The 20,546-nt window shown below is 47.4% G+C and overlaps 1 protein-coding gene across 5 annotated transcripts in view; it reads left to right on the top strand.

Moving 5' to 3' along the window:
- The window catches only part of LOC144818631 (poly [ADP-ribose] polymerase tankyrase-1), a 682,266-nt gene that overhangs the window by 78,766 nt on the left and 582,954 nt on the right, over positions 1–20,546 (top strand). For 4 of the 5 annotated variants that reach the window (XM_078676237.1, XM_078676236.1, XM_078676235.1 and 1 more), the window contains exon 3: positions 9,689–9,784. The exons of the other annotated variant lie outside the window; for it this stretch is intronic. In XM_078676237.1, coding sequence (XP_078532363.1) covers positions 9,689–9,784 — 96 coding nt within the window. The remainder of the gene's footprint in view (positions 1–9,688; positions 9,785–20,546) is intronic. 5 annotated transcript variants of the gene reach the window in all.

The raw sequence follows: 20,546 nt of genomic DNA, 5'->3' as shown, positions 1-20,546 counted from the left end.
AAACTCTTAGGGAAGGTGAAACTGATGAGTGAATAATCCGACCAGGGAAGTGGAATCCCTTCTTTAACTTTGAGCCCGTGAAAAGAAGAGAATATCCCATCCAGCGTGTGCCCCGCTTCGTGAGTGGGAACACCAACCAGTTGAGCCAACACTGCTGCACCCAGGGTGTCCAGGAGCACAGCAGTCTCTTTATTTGCAGGGTCCTCTAAATAAAAATTAAAATCGGCCAGAATGGTGAATTCCTTGTTAGCTAGCACTGTTTCAAGCATTTCGTTGAGATTATTTAAGAACGTGGCTTTAGTCCCCGGTGGCCGGTACACAAGAATACCCTTGAGTGAAATGTTGGCGCTGAGTTTGGCAGTGAAATGCAATGCTTTGCAGCCAGAAAATTGGACAGGATGGACCGAAACAGTATAGCAGTCTCTAAATATGATTGCTACTCCTCCTCCCCTCCTAGCCATGGGCCTATCCATCTTAACAAAGCTATATCCATCAGGGGTGGCGGTAATAAAATCAGGGTCCGAAGCCACATCGGCCCATGTTTCTGTTATGAACAGTATGTCTAGCCTCATATTTTCAATTACTTGGGCTATTTCATACCTATGTTTCCCCAGTGACCGGGCATTGATAAGCCCACCCTGCAGTAAAGCCTCAGATCTCCGGCTGCCCTCTACAATAGGCAGGTTGGCTACATGAGTTGTGTTTGCGGTCGAGAAGGCAAAACCACAGCTGCGGCATCTACAGTTGGTATTTAGAGGACATACCTCACAACCCTCCCTTGATTGATGGAGAGCGTGGAGTTCCTCCTTAGATTATTTTAACCTAGTTTTGTGTAAACCGGCAGCATTCTGTGCGCTCGGTGCGGGCCAGGCGTGGACGGGCGCAGACGGGCTTGCCTTAGGTGCGCCCGCTGCGCGTACGGTGCATGTGGGGCTAAATACCTTCCTTCCGGCGGACGACTAGACCGCGTCCTGCCGGAAGTAGGGATTGTGTGTGGAATGGCGGCAACCGCCCTCCGCACAAACGGCACAGCAGCTGCGGCGGACCGGGGTCGGTCCCAAAAGAAGGATCAGAGCAGCGGGTGAGTTTTGATAAATGCTTCAACTTCAAGTAACAAATTACAGATGCCCCAGATTCAAGTAGCAGATTCAAATGTCAGATTAAAATATACACAAGTTTTTAAAAAACGAAAATGATTGCTTCAAGATAGCGGCGCCAGCAAGACTACTCACAGACTGTCGTTGCGCCTGGCCCCACTGGTTGACCTGTCTCTCGTCCGATCTCCTCACGACTGTGCTCCGACCAGTTCCGTTATTGCCCTCCTTTGTGACAGACAGTTCGCCAGCCCACCAGCCAGTCACTTGCGTCCGCCGGCATGTCAAAAAGTACGCCTTCCCACCATACAGAATTTTAAGCTGGGCCAGAAAGAGCATCATGTATTTCACGCTTTGTGCTCAGAGGGCTCAATTGACTGCATAGAAGGAGCGCCTCTGGCGCTGGACATGCAACAAAAAAACGTATGGTGGCATTTTCGTGCTGAAGGTCGCCATGCATACGTGCCGCCTGCAGGATAGCATCCCTATCCCTGAAGTTCAGAATGCGGGCAATGATTGTACGCGGGGGTGCCCCCAGGCATGGCCTGCCTCCCAAAGCCCTTTAAGCACGCTCCACTGAGAAGTAGTTCGATAGGCCCCTGGGTTTCAGGTCAATTAAAAGTAGATCCTCCAGGAACAAGTCCATTGACGGTCCCTCTATTCCCTCCAGCACTCCCACCAGCACTCCCACCACGCGGATATTGTTGCGCCCTGCCCCCCCCCCCCCCCCTTTCCTGGTCTTCAAGCCGGGCGTGAATGTCCGACTGATTCTTTGTGAGCGCGGCCACCTGCTCTTCAAGATATTTGGTTCTGGACTGTAGGCCCCCAATGCCCGCCTCTGCCGTGGAAACCTTCTCTAAGATTTTGCGATGGTCCACGCACAAGAGGTTCACCTCCTCCGTGACAGAGTCAAGCTTTGGCTCCAGAGTACCTTGCACCTCCCTGATGGCCCTCATAATGTCCTTTAAGGATGGATCCGGGGTATGGTCGTCTGCCTCCTCCTCCACCTCCTGCTGGCACGCTCCTGGCGCCCCTTCCTCACTACCCAGGGCCACTGTGTACTTATCGATTTGGTTGGCCTGTCCAGGCCCCAGCGCTTTATTTCGGCCCATGGCGTAGCACGCAGGCTTCCAGGCGTAATACTCTGTGCTTAGGGTGACTCTGCAGCCACTTGCCCCCCCCCCTCCCCCCCCCCGACAACACAGGATCTGATCCACCGTTAGCCTCCGCCACCACAGGGCCACTGGGGCAGCAAGGTATAGGTCCTCTCTTTATACTGGATACAACGCCGCCGCACCATCCAATGGCGCAACGGCCGTCACCTCTACCCGAGGCCGGGAACAGTACCACACGCACGTCTGGGGAGGGAAAGGGCAGCCGCCGTCACCGATCGTCCCTCGGGCCGCCGTGTCCACTGAGGCAATATCCAGCGCTGAACCTGCAGTACTCCTATTTTCATGTTACCAGCTTGCAGGCCCCCAGTTGCTGCTTATGGTTGGGCTCCTCACATTTTTTCACTTTGACATACTCCCTTCCGCCCTCACCAGTGCCCCTCTGGCATTCACAAAGATGATGGCGGTGCTTACAACATACCTTCAGCGATCAAGTTTACCAGTCTTCCACTCCCTCGATGACTGGCTGTTGAAAGCGGGCTCGCCTCAGTAAGTAATAGACCACCATCCAGATGACTGAAAACCTCCTGGCATTGTTGGGATTCATTTATTTATTTAGATCAACTTGACAAAGGTGCACTGGATGCCTTTGCAGAGACTCCCCTTCATTGGAGTCTTTTTGGAAACTGCGCAGTTCTGGACGTTCCCTCTGTCAAAACGAGTCTGAAACCTTTGAACTATGATCCCGATGTTTCAGGCTATGTCCTCGGTCTCCGTACCAGGTAAGCTCAGGTTCTAAGGCTACTAGGCCTGTTGGTTTCCGGCCTCCTGCTTATTGACTATGCTAGGTGGCACATGTGGGCTGTGCAGTGAAATCTGAAGTTTCAGCTGGCCCACCACCAATGGAACCTGACTCATTCCGTCCAGGTTTCAGAAGAGACTAATATTTGCAACGCAGGCTGATTGACCACAATTGGACCAGCTTCAGACTCTGTTCCTTCCTCATCCAAAACTGTCAGTGGTGACGGAAGCTTTGCAGCATTCCTTCGGAGGTTGGGTGTACCAGTCTTCCAGCACTTCAACTACTAGCTGCTGAAGTTGGGTTCACCACAGTCATTCGTGGGCCACCTCCAGATGCTGACAAACACCATTACATAGTTTGGATTCACTATCCACGTGACGCAGTTACACCCGACTCCTTCTCACAGAGGCTACTTTTAATCTGAGCCATCCAGGATCAGTGCATTACTGGACCTTCTCTCCAGTTTTGAGAGTCCATGGCATTTGGGCTATGATCCCGATTATTCAGCCTCTGTTCTAGGTCTCAGTGAGGGTGGCTCTAAGGCATCTTGGACTGCTAGCCTCTGGCATCCTACTAGCTGTCAAAGCCACGTGGCATATGAGGCTCCGTAGTGGGATTTGAAGTCTCAGTGGGCCCGGCACCAAATGAGCCTATCTGATTCCGTCCAGGTTTTGGAGGAGACTGTAAAAGATCTGCACGGTGGCTGCTCAATGCAATTGAACCAGCGGTAGACCCTTATAACCGTACATGGGGGCCGACGTTGGCGAGCGATGCATCACCGATGGGTTTGGGAGGTCGTCAGGGAGAGGTGAAACATAGATGTCTCCTAGTCTACTGCGGAGACTTCTCTCTACTTCCCATTGTCTTATCTCTACATTTTTGGAGTTGCGGGCCATTTGTTTGGCGATGGAAACCTTCCTGCTGTCCATCCAGGGGAGGCTGGATCAGGTTCTCATGTTAAACACCACCACCATTTTGTATTGCAGTAAGCAGAGTGGGATGGAATTCTGGGCCCGGAGTCTCTACATTGCTGAAACTGTCTAAATTGTCATTGCCTTCCGCTGATCGTACACTTTACATGATTTTTTTTTGTTTAATGTAAGTGCAGACTAACTCCGCAGGTTACACCTAGTGGGCAATGAATGGCAGTTGCACTTTGAGGTGGCATAGGTATTCTTCCACCACTGATGAAAACCGTCACTCAGTCTCCCCAGGAACTCCGGGCCTGCTCAATCTACACCTACATGCGTGGCGATTGAGCAGCGTCAGTGGACTGGTTATGATCTTCCTCCTTAGTAGAAGACCAGCACAGCCATTCTCCCAAATGTTGTTACTTCCTTTTAAGTCTAGCAGTCCATCACACAACAGACGTTCTTTGCTCAGCCTCACCCCTAAAAAGATGAGGGTAGACTCCATGGTTTGCTTCCCAGAAGAGCGTTGACTTTTTCACTTTTTAATCAGTCCTTCCAAAGAACATCAGATGGACGATCAGCGCTTTGTGAAGTGTTCTGGGGGTAAAGAAAGGCAAGGCTGTGCAGCAGAGGGCTTTATCCTGGTGGGTAATACTCTGAATTAAGATCTGCAATGCGTTGGCCCAGAAGTAGCCTCCAGAAGGATTGAATTACTATTCCACCAGGGCGAGGGTTGCTACCCCTGAGCTGGGATGCGGAGTGCCTGTTTTGGATAATTGGCAGGCTGCAATGTTGACCTCAGTGCGGACGTTCACAAAGCATTATAGCCTTGACAACCGGTTCTGACGAGAAGTGCATTTTAACTATTCGGTCCTGCAGTACTTTTTGATTGGAGTCCTTTCACAGACCCCTCATCGTTAGAAGTGCTGCTTTGGTACCCATTCTAAACGTGTGGATTCTGCAGTTAGAAGGATCCATCAGCATAACAAGTTACTTGCCTTCGAAATCCTTTTTCTGGTGAATACTCCAAATCACAGATTCCTCATCACCCTTACGCCACCCCATTCGTTGGAGTAGACTCTTTTCCTTCTAAAACCATCCTGTATTGGAGTTCTGCACAATGACACAAATTACTGCTTTTTGAGCGATGTGTCTGAGGTTGTCGGCCGTGGCAAGAAAGAAACTGATGATCGCACACGTTGGTGGAGCTTATATTTGGTTCCAGCATCACTTTCAGCTCGAATAGGGTTGATGCAACCTACTGGCATGCTGAAAAATCTTGTGGAGATTGTGCAGCTGAGGAATCTGCGGTTCGAGTATGCTCCAGAAAGAGTGTTACCAAAGGTTTGTAACTTGCTTGTTTTAGAAAGATGTTAACCAGTCCGTGGACATCCCTGACGTTCTGTACCAGACAGGCTATGTATGAGAATGTTGTCATTAGGAGATAGACTACAGATGGCCGGAATTCGTTTTGTATGCTCAGATTATGACAGCTGATGTGGTGGTCCTCCATGTTTTGGGATTATCTATCGCATTCACAGATACAACAAGCATTGGAAAAGCCAGTAGGTCTGGCCTTTGGAACCTTAATGGCTTTCCCCGTGCCTTTTAGGGATGTTGAACAGCATCGACAAGATGCTGTGTATCATAGCCTACAGGAAATAAAATGCAAATTGGAAGGTTCAATGCCATGCCATTTTAGAGGCGCAAGCATGCTTGATGAGACGTGCACGCACATTATTCATGCACGTTTGGTACTTAGTTTGTAAAACACTAAGGGCAGGGGTCCAAACTTTTGTACAGAATCCTGCGGCTGCTATCAAAGGTCATGGTGCCAAATACCAAGGCTGCATAGTCATGGTTCCACTTCATGCCTCTTTAGTCCACCACTTGACACTCAATGCCCCTTTATCTAACTTTTCAGGGTCTATTTTATCTCTGATTTCTCTTGGACTCCGTTTCAGTCTTTCTTTTCTAGCTTCAATCTCCCTTTTGTACTTTTTTATCTTTCTCTAGATCAGTGGTTCTCAACCTGTGGCCAGATTATTAAAGTGTATATAAATGAAGAAGCAAAATGTTCAATTGTAGGCTAAAAAATTAAGTTGGTATCCTCAGATTGATATGTGGGACCAGTGCAAGCTCATCAAAGAAGTAGTAGTATGGATGATGGGTGGCCTCAATAGAATTAAGAAAATCTCCATCCAGCCTTTCCATTAAAATCGTTTTTTTATATTTGTTTGTGAATTGGATCAAATAGTTCATCATTTGTTTGATGAATGTTTCTGTATTTTTTTTTTTAGGTATTTATTTGCGATCCAAATTAGCAAAAATGCTTAGGTGATTCAATGGTGGTCCCTGAATTCCAATAGTGATTAAGTGGGGGGGGGGACACAGAATTCAAAAGGTTAAACACTCCTCCAGATCAAAGCTGTTTGAGGAAGAATAAGTACTGGCACCCAGAAATGAATGCCTTTGGGCCTCCCCTGCAACCACCGGCTTAATTATCCACTAAGTACACACCTACAAAATGACACGAGTGGCATTTATATATAAACTGTATTCCAATTCGACAAGAAATTGTGGTAAATTAGCTGATATGGTTTAAGTGACATAATAGTCAAGTTGGAGCTGGTAGATTACAAACCTAATATGCAAACAAATCCAAATACTTTAGGAATTGTTCCTTTAAAATTAACTTTAATCTGTTGTAAATAAGTCTGATCAGAACACAAAAAAAGTTGAGCAAGATGAAACTAACTTGAAACCATGGTATAACACTTACCAGGAGAGCTATGTGGGGAAAACTGTCACAAAATGTTCACTCTGAGCAAATATCCATAGTTGCTGTAAGGATCTCCAAATAGATGGGGCATAATTTATAACGTTGTTTGAGGCTTATACTTGTGTTGCACCTAGCAAACTCGTGAATTCCAGGGGCAAGTCAGGAGTTCCTGGAATCAGGAGTAAGTGGAAGTCACTACTAATAGCAAAATTGTTGTTAATCCGTATAGCTCTATAGTTTTTGTATAGTATTTATACTACTGTAGGTGAACCTGAAACTTTCTCCTTGGCAGTCTAGTAACTGGCTACCCTATTTATTGTGTATGGTTTGAAGACTGAATTTATAGTGTGTCTCGTATGAGAAGTAAGTGAGGTTCTGAGGGAGGGGCTAAGTTATTGGGGGGGGGGGGACATGTAGCTGTGCTTAGTCTGTACTGAAAATAATGTACTACCAGTATGAGGTGTTATGAATGAACATACCATGGGCAGTGCTTCATGAAGTCTGATCATCTGGCCTGCTTCCTATCAAAGTCTTCATTAAATTTCCAAATGGAGCTCAGTCACCATCCTGTTCACCTCAGTGTATGGAACTCCATCCTCCAGCCACAAGAAAGCAGGTAATACACTTCTGCTATCGGGGGGAAGCCGTCTTCACCCTCCATATTGTGCCATGCCAAACAAGAACACGTCCATATGTATCCCTCTTTGCTGTTGTAATTAATACTGTGAGTGAAACTGGAGGGTGAAAATCAGGAGACCTCACTCCAGCATTTTCAATGTTTGCATCTGTTGCTCATATTTTTCTTACATTGTCTCTCCTTTTTTTTCCATTCTTTTCCTTTCCTTCCGTCTCTCTGTGTCCTCTCACTGAACACAACCTGTTTGCCTTAATCTGTTATTGTATTTCGGAGAACTACCCGCAACTAGTTTACAACATCACAACCTCTCGTCCGATGAAACTCCTACCGCTGCAACCTAACACTATAGATTCTCATCCAGCTCGCCTGTTAATCACTCCAACCATCTGCATGACATCACATATCTGATCACAACTAACTCTTATTCATTTAATCCACCATAAAGAAACTGAAATGAATTCATGGAATGGTGATCTTAAACACACAAAACTAATCTCAGTAGTCAACAATAACCAATAATATTGGACTATCCTTGGGTTCCGGAGCAGAGAGCTGCCGGGCATAAAGTGCTTCAATGTCTCATCAGGAGTAGTAAGCGCTATAAATGTTGTTACAATTTCTATAAATTAATATATTTTTTTTAACCGATCTTCGAGGATGTTTACATAAAAAAATAATTAAAAACATGACACTGAAGGTGGGGGTCCTGTCAACAACTTGCTTCCTGGTTATTTCGAAGGGGAGGTGAGGGGGAAAAAATAATATAAAAACAAAACTGGTTCTGGGTATGTTTTGTGCGGCAATGGGATCACACATGGCGGAGAGACAGAAAACATCCACTCTTATGGAGTGCTTATGCAAAATGAAAACAGTTCAGTTAAAGTGTGAGCAGTATCCTTGTAGAAAGTTACAAGTCAGCCAAGCCAATGGATGGTAAAAATGGTGATGTCCAGGTGAGAGACAAAACACCCAAGATGGGACAAGATGGACAAGGAAAGCCATCAAATAAGTGGCAAACAAATGAGAGTGACCATAAATCTAGTCTATTGTGATCAGTAGGTCGGCTGCAAATCCACTGTAAATTCTCAGTGAACCCACAGTAGGTCTTTTCCTACCAGAGTGCGCGGTCTGGTTGTCGAGGCCTAAAAAGCTGCGAGGTCTGTCCTGGGATAGAGGAGTGCTGCCCGTGCTGACTCGGAGTACGCTGTATCATTAGCACAACACAGACAGTCAGGAGACAGGTTTCGGGAAAACGTATTTTTCACACGGTCAATAATCGTATTGGGCTTAATGTAGTAGAGGTGGTGATGTTTAGGGGCCTACCGCAGGCCCCCTCAGCCAGCACGGCGCAGTGTGGCTCTCATCCTTCACGTGACCCCCGTCAAGGACCATTCTAGAAGATATGGGGTTCTCGGGGGCGCCTCGCCCGTTGTAGGAGAGGCCCATCATTGTGCGTTACTTCATTGCCAATGTAATTAGAATCAAAGCAGCTGATAGGAAGCCCCGGCTGCCTTTCTCTGCCAGCTTTGTTCAGAAAGGTGCATGGACTGCAAGTGCGGACATTACCACTGTGCCACAATTGGAATATTGATATGGAAAGAATCGTTCTGTGAAACATGATTTTATTTGCATAACCTTATTAAACATAACGCATGCAGAATATGCCGTTTTATGCTGGGCTCTTTTTTTTATTGCGAATATTTTTAAATCCGTTTGTGTTGCAAGCAATTCTTTTTTCAATTGATTTGTTCCTGCAACCCCTTCTTGTACAGTTTGGCGAGATCTAATTGCCCCCCCTTCGGTGCTGGACTGAACCACACTTGCTCGTGCTGCCCTATTTATTCATGGAGGCTGGCCTGGGAGCTTTGGCAGGGTCTCATCGGCAGGCGGGCGGCGAGTCAGTGAAAAGACGGAGGCACGCTCCAGGCGCTCATGGCAGAGGGATGATTTTAATACGCAGTTATATGAGCAGAGACAGCAGGAGCAGCAACAAGCTGTAATAGTGGCACTGAAGCCCTGCCGCCTTGGCGTTAGCATATTCCTCAGCACAGGGCAGCGCGTGCCTGCTGCTGCTTCTGCTGCTTTACTGCGCCCTAGGAAAGGGAGGGCCTCGGGGCTGGCAGAATTGTACCGATATTGAGGTTTTGTTTGTGATGCTAAGTCATGTGGTGTACTGTACTTTAAGTTGCCAACCTGCCTCCTCCACAGTAGGCGATCTTTGCTGCAGTGCACTTGGAAAAAGATCCCTGTGCCATGCACACTGCTTCATACAGCATGCCGTCGAAAGCCTTGCCGGTAAATCCTCTCGGTGCGCCTGACACACGATCTTGCTTCTGTTTCCCTTGTGCAGTGCTGCTGCAGCACGGAGCCGACCCAAACATCCGAAACACCGATGGCAAATCCGCCCTGGATCTGGCCGACCCTTCCGCCAAAGCAGTCCTCACAGGTAAGAAACCCAAACTGATGTACCGAATGTTCTTCTGAGATGCCCCGTTTGTCAGTTCGTCTATCCTTGAGAAGCAGAGCCGGTCATGTATTTACTCCCACTAGGACGCAGTTTATTGTGCGAATGTGCGACCATGCCGTTCATTTCCCGACTGTCACACAGGCATGGCTTGTTTGTCCCGCTTCTTTCGGAAAACGACAGCAATCGCACATTTATTTCTTTTCACTGTATTTTCTTGGTGCGATTTAGCGATGTTGAGTTCCAGCGTTCCTCAGCCTTCGCTCGTTTTTTCCAAAGACCTTCACACTTGAGCGAACAAGGACGCATTGGAAGTTTTGATGGGAAGAGCCAACCTGCTGCCTTATTAACCCAGATCCTCCGCTGATGTGACGTCCTGCCTTTTCCCTGGTCTCCCAGTTGGTATCGCAGTGCAGGCAGAATCCAAAGGTTCTCACCAAGTATTAGTATTCCGTGTTTGTCTGTTGTACTCAATCGGCCTTGATGCAAGTATTTTTGACTCCGAAACTGCATTGCTTTTAAAAAAAATGCTAATTTGCTTGCGTAAACAGAAGTTACATTCGCTTGTTCTAGTATGTGGAGCATAACTTAATTTTGAAGACCAGGTTTGCCTTTAGCAATTCAGTTTGTCGATAGCTTGAGGTGGCCGTGTCCCTATAGAACTGATTTTGATTCCAGAATGTAATGCATTGTTTTCTCGGTTTGTGGCTAGATTAAGCACAGCTGCAAATACCTTGTTTTGAGATTTAGTAACCTACTATAAAATTATTTAGCAACCTAATGGCAGGTGGTAGGAGCAGTTTGACGAAAAATATTACAGTAGGTAGAAATGTGTTTTTCTATGCATTTTCAGTTTAATTTCTGGTCCTTGTTTTCTCTTGTGAAAATGTTAGTTGGCAACACAATATAGGAGGTACTATAGATCTTTTTACATGTCAAAGATCGCTCCTTTTTGCTAGACAGTTTATTTTGTGGAACCATATTTTTTAAGCATTTGACTCTGTAGCTGAATTGAAACTTGACTGCTTGTAAAAAAAACTAAAACAAAAAGCAATGAATTATGAAATATTTGTAACACATTTTTACTAGGCGTTTTATGTTTTTTGTAATATGATCTTTATTGAGATGTGTTAGGAGACCAGACAATAATACATCCATTATCAGGGTGCAAAACATTTCAAAGTGGTAGTCTTAAGATCAATTAAACAGTCAAACCTTAACAAAAACCCTCTCCGTTTCCACTGTTCTTGTGATGAATCACTTCATAGATAACGAGTCAACTGTGGGTGTAACGTGAGTAGGTATATGAATAAAGCAGAGAAAGGAAGAATGGGAAAATGAAAAGGAGGAAGAGGGTGTTCAGTCTTTGGGCCCCCATGCCCACACTTGTCATCACTGCGTTCAGGACTGCTTTCTGCAGGGTTGTTCCCTGTGGTTTCTATAAGGTCTGAGAGCATTGCTGCCGGTGCCTGTAGGTCGTCCATTAGCTCGTCGACTCTGCAAACATGCTTCATACCGATCTCATCAGCCCTCGTCCATTGCTTTACTTCTCTAAGCCAGTCTGTATATTTTGGAGGATCTGCCGGGTAGCAATGCAGTGCTTAGCGAGTAGTAGACGGAGCAGGATACATTTACTGCTGAGTTTCTTCTTGGTGGGAGAGGGAATCAAGCCCAATAAAACTGGTTTCATTTTAAAAGGAATGCTCCACCAGGTGGCTCTGTTAACTTCCTTCACTATTGCTTCCCAGTAGGGATTCTGGGAGGAGCAGGACCAGACCATATGTATAACATTTGCTTCAATGTTCCCACATTGTGGGCATTAGTCACTGTGTGTGGTGTAGATGGTATGTAGGGTGTTAGGGAAGATATAGGTTTGATGAACATAATAATACTGTATCAATTTGAATCTAGAATTGGAGCTGACCAATTTCACACCTTAATGAACGGTGTCCCTGTCTTTCGAGGACATAAGGTCCTCTAGCGCTTCTTCCCGCTTGCCTTGAAGTTGAAGCACCAGATTGGAGGCTTATGCTCTGAGGGCCTTGTAAATGTTAGATATCAATCTCCACCCTCCTGTTATGTTTAATAGAGTCACTAGGGTATGAGAAGGAACAGGTACATCTGGAAAAGGCAGCCAGGGGTCCTGAGCAGTCGCTGGGATCTTTGCGTATTGCAGCAACAGACCGCTACTCAGGGTAGAGGATGTTAAACAATCCCGAGTGATAAATCGCCCGGCAGGATAAAGGTGTCCTAGGGTGTTACAACCGCCATCTTTCCTTTTTTGGACAGACTTGGAGTACACGATCTATAAAAAGGACCATATTGACAAATCTAGGGCGTATGGTGCTCTGCTCATTATCCTCGTGACTGTTCCCTCACACACGATGTGCACCAGAAACTCCACATACGACTGAACTCTTAAGCACCTCATCAAAAGAACAGAAAGAAGGTTGTCTCCATATGAGCCCTGGAGGAGTTTTTCCCCTCTCAATTATCCCCTGGGTCTAACCAATGGACCGTGTGTTTGAAATACGCAGCAATATAGTACAGTTCCAGTTGGGAGTACCTCAAAGCCTCCTGTCCCCAAGTACGTTCAGCAGTGGGAAGACCATTCAAATATTATGCAGTTCCTAAGTTTAAGTGACCAGAACCAGCATTGAGGTAGTGTTAGAGTTGAGATAGAGATATTCTCTCTGAAACTATCGGTCATGATGAATTGCCACAAGACACGTTAGGGGCTACTACAGGCAATAAACATGTCTCCCTTTTACACCATACATGCCCTTTAGGACCCTTGTATCCGTTTAGGGATTCTTGTTTTTAGTTAGGTTAGTGTACCATAGGAATACAATTTAGGCAATAGGGTTGCCCTAAATGTATTTTAGACACCACTTTGCACTCACTTCACTACCTAGTCCACACACCCACACACACCTTACGCCTTCGGGTGTGTGAGGGCACTTCTTCACTGACCTGAACTCTCTCACTTACACTTAGGAACTGCATACAATTCAGATAGACTTAGTATACGTTTGGGAGTACATGTGCAGGATCTGCTTAGACCTCTCCCGGTTCCTCTCTTTTGGACAACAGTGGGAGACCCACATACTTCCATTTGTTGGCCCAAAGCAATTCCACCAGCAGGGTGTCAAGGGTTTTGAAATAGCGTTGGTGAATTGGATAAAGGGTCCCCTGGAGGACATATAGGCATCTCAGAAGTATGATTATTTTAGTGGTCGTAACTCCTCCCATCAAGGAAAGGGGGAGTTCTTTCCACAAGTGAACAAAGGGTCTTAGACTCTCTATTACACACCCAAGGTTTAAATCTAGGAAGGATTGAGAGGTGTGGGCCAACCTGAACCCAAAGTATTTTACTCTTACAGAGTCCCAGGGAAGTCCTGTCGCAGTAAGTGCTCCCCTTGGTCTATTTGCCAAGTCGTACAGTGGGAACAGGGTAGATTTTGTGGGGTTGACACTTGAGGCCAGATAGCTTGCCCAAGTCGCGTGTTGTCTCAAGGAGTATTGAGATCGAGTTTTCAGGTTGAGTCATATAGATCAGGGCATCTTCAGTGTAGAAGGAAACCACATGGGTGGTCTCCCCCCGCCCCCCCCCCCATGATCCCCCAAGGACGCAGAACTGTGTGGAGTTTCTTCACCTTGGACTCCTTGCAAGCGCAAAGAGGATGGATGACAATGGCCACTCCTGCCACATTCCCCTGTTCAATGTAAAGGAATCCGATACTTCCCTCCCGATCTCACCCTGCTTCAAAGGGATGGATATAGTAGTTGGTCCAACTAATAGATTTTGGGCCCATGCCCATTTTTTTAAAGTACCTGTCACAAATAGGACCAATATAGGAAGCTGAACACATGTTCAGTGTCTAAAAGGGCTGAGGTACTAGTGGCCTGTCGCACTTGAGGGGCATGGAATATGAGGGAAAGGCACCTAAGGTGATGGAGGGTGCTCCGTTAAGGAATAAACCTCTGTTGATCATGGTGGACCAGGGTAGAGCGGTGAGGGAGCAGACATGCCACAACAATTGTGCTAATTATTTTAACATCAGTGTTCAGTAAAAAATTATGTAATAGGAGGAAGCCTCTAAGGGATCTTTTCCTAGTTTTTGTAGCATTATTATTAGGGTTCCGCATTGAAGGACCTCCTGATACACCTCTAATAAGTTTTCGCCTACTTATTTTGCATAACAGTGGTAACATTCAGCGGGAACCCAATCATTACCAGGGGGCTTAGCTGATTTCATATTTGTTTGTCGCAACGATTTCATCTTGGGCAATGGGAAAATCAAACTGTGAAGCCTCATTGGGATCTAACGCTGGGAGTCGTATATCTCCCATAGTGGCCACCAAACCTCCCGTGTGCCTGGCATAAGTCTCCCTAAAGTGCAGCTTAAAGACTTTGTATATGGCTCGTTGGTTACAGACCAAGGAACCCTGAGCAGTCTGGAGGTAGGCGTTTTATGTTGCAAGAATTACTTATACATTTTGCAAATAAGCCTCTGTGCTTTTTGTCATAATTTAGTGCTTCATTATGTGGAGTATTAAAATCATACCCCTAAAAAGAAACTAATGACCCATCTAATATCTATTAATTCAAATGTATTTGGTATTTGTGACCATCATATGTATCTGAAAGAGACAGTTGGTTATAGATTCCTTACCTCACAATTACCCCCAGGCGTCAGACTGGATCCTAGTGGCCTGGACACTCCCCCTGACCTTAGCATGCTTCCTGCACCTACGGTGGCTATGGAGGATCGAGTGTCTGACGCTGTGGTGGTGTGAAGGGCATATGAGGCCTTGGGCCTGGAGCTCCATTCAGTGGCAGTCAAAACGAACCTCCTGAAAGAGGTGCCTCAGCCTGCAGCAACCTCGTTGGAAGCCCTTTTGCCCTTCAACGAAGCCCTCTCTGATATCCTTCTGGGCACCTGGTCTAAGCCCAGCACAGGGGCTCCTGTGGAAAGGACAATTGCCTGCCACCATTGCCGGCACGGAGCGACCCAGTTTTCCTCACTCAATATCCTCTGCCTCCCCCCGGGAGCTTGGTGGTCCAAGCCTCGTCTTTTCCAAGGGCACATTTCCTTCTGCTCCCCCAGACGGGGAATCCAAGAAGCTGGATCATCTTGGAAAGCGTATGTTCTCTAACTCCAGCTTGGCACTGCGGTCCGTGAATACCGCGTGCTTCTTTGGTTGATATTCCCATACTGTCTGGTAAATGGTAGTGCGAGTGCTGCCTCAGTGCCTGGAGGAGCCCCGGGACATTCTCTCCCAGGCAGTGGCGGATGGGAGATACGCAGCCAAATCCACAATAGGATGTGGACTGGATACCACCAACTTGCTGGGTAGAACGATTGCCACATTGGTAGACCTTACACGCTACGCATGGTTGAGGACGTCTGGCTCCCTTCGATGACTGTCGCCTTTTTGGTGATAAAGACAACTCGGTGCTCGAGCGCTTTAAGGATTCTCTGGTTACGGCCAGATCTTTCTGCCTCTTCCCGTCCACCCCAGTCTGCTTTTCACTCCCTTCGTGGCTATGGAAGGGGCCCCCCACTGCGTCCGGCCCAGTCGAGCCACTGGTTCATGCAAGCTGCCCAGCCTCTGCGGGGCCGCGGACGTGGAACCCAGCGACCTCGCGGGTCTGGGAGTCAGCGGGTGGACCAGTCCACTCTCTTCCCCCCCCTACAGCAGCCTCCAAACCCACCTAGTCTGACCCTACAGGGCCATCAATGGCCAGTGAGTGGCAGGATTTGCCATCACCTCCCCCACCTGCAATCCATGTCGGGCTGGTGGGTTTTGCACATAGTCCGAAGGGACTACTCCCTCCCTTTCAAAGCTGCCCCTCCCTCCATGCCACTGTCTTTCAATCGCATGTCAGAGGATCATTTGGCACTTTTCTGCCAGGAAGTCTTCGCTCTCGGCCAAGGGAGCTATTGAAAGGGTTCCTGCGCCAAAAGAAAGTTATGGTTGCTATTCCTGCTACTTTCTGGTGCCTAAAACGGACAAAGGCCTGGGTCCTATTCTAAACCTCAGGGCCCTCAACCGCTTCCTCCACAAGAAGTTCAAAATGCGTAAGTTGGCTCAGGTCCTGTCTGCCCTTAACTGGAGACTGGATAGTGGCCTTGGACTTGCAGGACACCTATTTCCATATTCCTGTCCTGCCAGCCCCAGACGCTACCTGCAGTTCATCGTAAGCCACTAGCATCTTCAGTTCACCATGCTCCCCTTCGGCCTAACCAGTGCCCCTTGGGTATTCACGAAAGTGATGGCGGTGGTCGTAGCTCATATGCGCAGATCAGGGGTTTCAGTCTTCTCCTATCTCTACGACTGGCTGTTGAAGGTGGGTTCGCCCCAGCCCGTCGTCTCCCACCTCCAGACTTCGGCGTATCTCCTGCACTAGCTAGGGTTCACTATAAAAGCGTCAAAGTCACACCTGACTCCCTCTCAGACGTTCCCTTTCATCACAGTTCAGTTACAAGCCAATCCTCCCGAGCAGCAAGTTTGGGATATTCGGGTTATGATACTGATGTTTCAGCCTCTATCCCGGATTTCGGTGAGAATGACCCTGAGGCTGCTGGGCCTCATGGCCTCCTGCATTATGTTGGTGGATCTTGCCAGGTGTCATATGCGGGCTCTGCAGTGAGACCTGAAGTTCCAGTGGGCGCAGCATGAGGGTAATCTTTCCGACTAGCTCCACATCTCGGAGGGAACTGCACAACAACAACTGCAGTGGTGGTTAACTGACCAGGATTGGGTCAGAGGCAGATCCCTCTTGCTTCCCCAACCAGAACTCTTGGTGGTGACTGATGCATCACTCTTGGGATGGGGCTGCCATCTGAGAGAGGCTGAGATCAGAGTACTCTGGTCTCTGGCGGAGTCCGGGTTCCCATCAAGCTTTGGATGGTCCGCTTGGCACGGAAGGCGTAACTTCCCTCCCTCAAGGGGAAGGTAGTGCAGGTGTTCACAGACAACACCACTGCCATGTGGTACTGCAACAATCAAGGCGGGATGGAGTCGTGGATCAGATGTCAAGAGGCCCTTCGCCTTTGGGCATGGCTGAAACATCAGAGCATGACCCTGGTGGTTCAACACCTGGCAGGTCACCTGAATGCCAGGGCGGACTAACTCAGCCGTGGGTGCCTGGTAGATCACGAATGGCGTCTTCACTTCGAGGTGGTGCAATATCTCTTTCAGCGGTGGGGGGAGCCTTGGTTAGATCTGTTTGCCGCCGAAGAGAACGTGCAATGTCAGCAGTTTTTTTGAGTTGGAGTTTCCAAGGAGGCACTCGCTCGGCGATGCCTTTCGTCGCAAGTAGAGTTGCGGCCTCCTTTAAGCCTTTCCGCCTGTACTACTTCTGCCCAGAGTGCTGAAGAAGATGAAGCACGACTGGACCCAAGTCATTTTTCTGGCTCCGGACTGGGCATGAAGAGTCTGGTTCTCTGAGCTCCTAAGCATGTCCATCGATCCTCGGATCAGCCTGCCCCCTTGGGAGGATCTTCTGTTGCAGAAGCAGGGGATGGTCCTCCACCCCAACCTGTCCAGCCTCCACCTCCTTGCGTGGCGATTGAGCGGCAACAGTTGGCAGCTTTTGACCTTCTGCCTGAAGTATGTAACGTCATCTTGGCAGCCAGACGGTCCTCCACGGAAACGGTATACGCCTGTCGATGGAATAAGTTTGTGTCATAGTGCACAGCAAAGGCTATGGATCCCCTCTCTGCCCCTCTTTCTGAGGTTCTTTTTGCAGAGCTCTGGTCTGGGCACTCTAAAAGGCTATCTTGCAGCTATTTCTGCTTTCCTTTGGCTACCATAACATCCCTCTTTATTCAAGTCCCCTATTGTAAACAGACTGTTTAAGGGCATTATTAATCTTTTTCCTCCATCTCCTTTCATAATGCCCCAGTGGGACTTGAATCTCATTTTGACTTATCTTATGTGTGCTCCCTTTGAACCTCTTCACAACTGTCCTCTCAGGCCCCTTACCCTGAAATCTGCCTTCCTTGTGGCCATCACATCTGCTCAAAGGGTGAGTGAGCCTCAGGCTCATTCTTCTAAGCCTACCAATACCATTTGCAACATTTCTTATCTTAAAGGGGGATTGATTAATGCACGGTCCATGGGCAGCCATAGTCCGGATATACATGATCTTATCCTGGAATTGAAGTTAGACTGCCTTTTTATAACTGAGACTTGGCTGACTGAGAATAGCAACCCAGATTTAGCAATAGCTCTCCCATCTGGCTATACTATTTTCCGACAGGACAGATTGAAGGGGAAAGGAGGAGGAGTAGCGGTGGTGCTCAGAAACCACTTAAAATGCCACACCTTTAATTTAGATCCCCTCAAAGGAGTAGAGGTACTTGGCTTTTCCATTAAGTTAAATGAGTCTTCCTCTTTCTCAGGAGGTTTGATTTATCGCCCTCCAGGAAGTGCCACTGTGTTTTTAGAATCGTTGAGTGACTCTCTAGGGCAACTCCTGCTTCGTTATCCTCACTTTACATTAATGGGAGATTTCAATCTACAGCTCGAATCAACATCTGACACACTTGCACGGAATTTTCTCCAAACTCTAGAGATTTATAACCTGTAGCAAAGAGTAACACAGCCCACTCATCAAGCAGGTCACACTCTTGATGGGATATGTACTAACCTCCCCCTTCTGTAGACCCAGATTCCCGTCCCACAAATTTGGTCAGACCATAGCCTGATCCCTTTCCATATTCAGGTATCACGTCTTCAACGACCAGCAAAATCTAGTCAACCTCCAGCTAACCTCGTCAATTGGACATTAGTAGAGGATAATTTCAAGCTCAATCCAATCGCTCAGGCACAGATCCCTAATATGTCTGGAGACGCAGTACAGGACTCCATGTGTTTCCACACTTGGATGCAGCAGGAGATCAAAACTCGAGTTCCACCTAAACGCTCCAGGGGAAGGGGGAAAAGTGGAAAGATAAATGCCCCGTGGTTTACACCAGAGCTAGCTAAAGCCCATCTAGTATGTAAAAGAAGAGAACGCAGTTGGCGGAAAACTTATAATCTCACAGACAGAAGCCTCTACATTCAGCAGAGGAAACTCTATCTTCATGCCATCAAAATCGCTAAGAAGAACTTTTACATCAACGCAATCAATGAAGCTAAGCTAAAACAAATAACGGTGTTCTCCATTGACAAGGCCTTTATACATCCAAGAGCCTTACAACCGGAAATCCCATCATCCTCAGAATTCTGCAACCAGATTGCGGACTTCTTTGAGGAAAAAATTGTATTAATACAAAAGGATTTCCCACCACCCTGCCGATCCCAGCCACCCACCCTATCGGCCTGTGGAGAGACCATGACGGGCTGTATCAGAGCCTTTACTCCGGCTACTCTCTCACAAACTCGGGAAGTAATCTTGGCATGTAAATCGGGCGCTCCCTCTGATTCATGCCCCCCCGAATTCTCCATCAACTAATTGATGTCATCAACCCCATTATAAACGGGATTGTTAATGCTTCCCTGAGTAAAGGGGTTGTGCCAGGAGAATGGAAACGAGCTACTGGGAAACCCCTCATGAAGAAACCGAATAAATCTACCACAGACCTCGCTAATTTACGCCCAATTTCACTCCTCCCGGTCCTTGGCAAAATTACCGAACAGATGGTCTATAGAGAACTAAAAAGCTATGTAGAAGCACACAATATTCTCCATCCCCAGTAATCGGGTTTCCGTCCTCACCATTCTACGGAAACGGCTCCGATCAAACTCACCGACTCTATAAAACTACTACAGGATGAAGGGAAGAACGCCGTCTTGATCTTAATAGATCTCACGGCGGCGTTCGATACCATCTCCCATTCCATTCTGATAGATAGACTTAGAGATATCGGAATTACTGATGTAGCACTAGACTGGATAATCTCCTTCTTGACAGATAGATCCCAAACCGTTTCCCTGGACCCTTTCCTTTCTAAGGAAACAAGCACTGGCGTTGCCAATAGGTCTCGCATTAGGAAAGTTTAACCTATTGGTATTGTAAATGACATAAACTTTCCTAATGCGAGACCTATTGGCAACGCCAGTGCTTGTTTTTATTCCATTCCCTCACTGCCTGGACGAGCCCAGAAGTACTTGGGTCGGAGGCAGAAAATTAAGGAGTGTGGCAAATGGCCGGAGGGGAGGAGAAGCCGCAGAGCGCACGCTGGGCGAAGCCCTTTGATGTGCTGTGCGGCCGGGGGCAGGAGAGCTGAGATAGCGTGTTAGGGGAGGAGAAGCCGCAGAGCGCACGCTGGGCGAAGCCCTTTGATGTGCTGTGCGGCCGTGAATGCGCGTGCTTGTTTGCTCACGTGATTCACGTGAACTTAAAGAAAACCGGAGTTTTTTGAGCACTTGAATTCTCGCTCCCTCAATGCGCTTGCGCGCATTGATAGGTCGCGAGACCTAAAAAAGGTGCAGTCTGGAGTCCCTCAGGGCTCCATATTGAGCCCATTATTGTTCAATATATACATGATCCCCCTCATTTCTTTAATTGAGTCATACGGCATACTGGTGACATCGTATGCCGATGACACTCAGCTCATTGTCCCCCTGGAGAAAAACTCCACCGATGCTGAACAAAATTTAAAGAAGTGTCTTAGGGATGTTTTTAGCTGGATGGATCATAACAACCTTAAATGCAACACCAATAAGACTGAAATTCTCCCCATGGGAAAAAAACCCCAATTCTGTCCTAGCAAATTGTGGCCAGAGG

Source organism: Lissotriton helveticus, chromosome 2_1 (genome assembly GCF_964261635.1).
Source record: "Lissotriton helveticus chromosome 2_1, aLisHel1.1, whole genome shotgun sequence".
NCBI lineage: Eukaryota > Metazoa > Chordata > Amphibia > Caudata > Salamandridae > Lissotriton > Lissotriton helveticus.
Note: the sequence above shows the minus strand (reverse complement) of the source record. Positions and strands in the feature narration are given on the sequence as shown.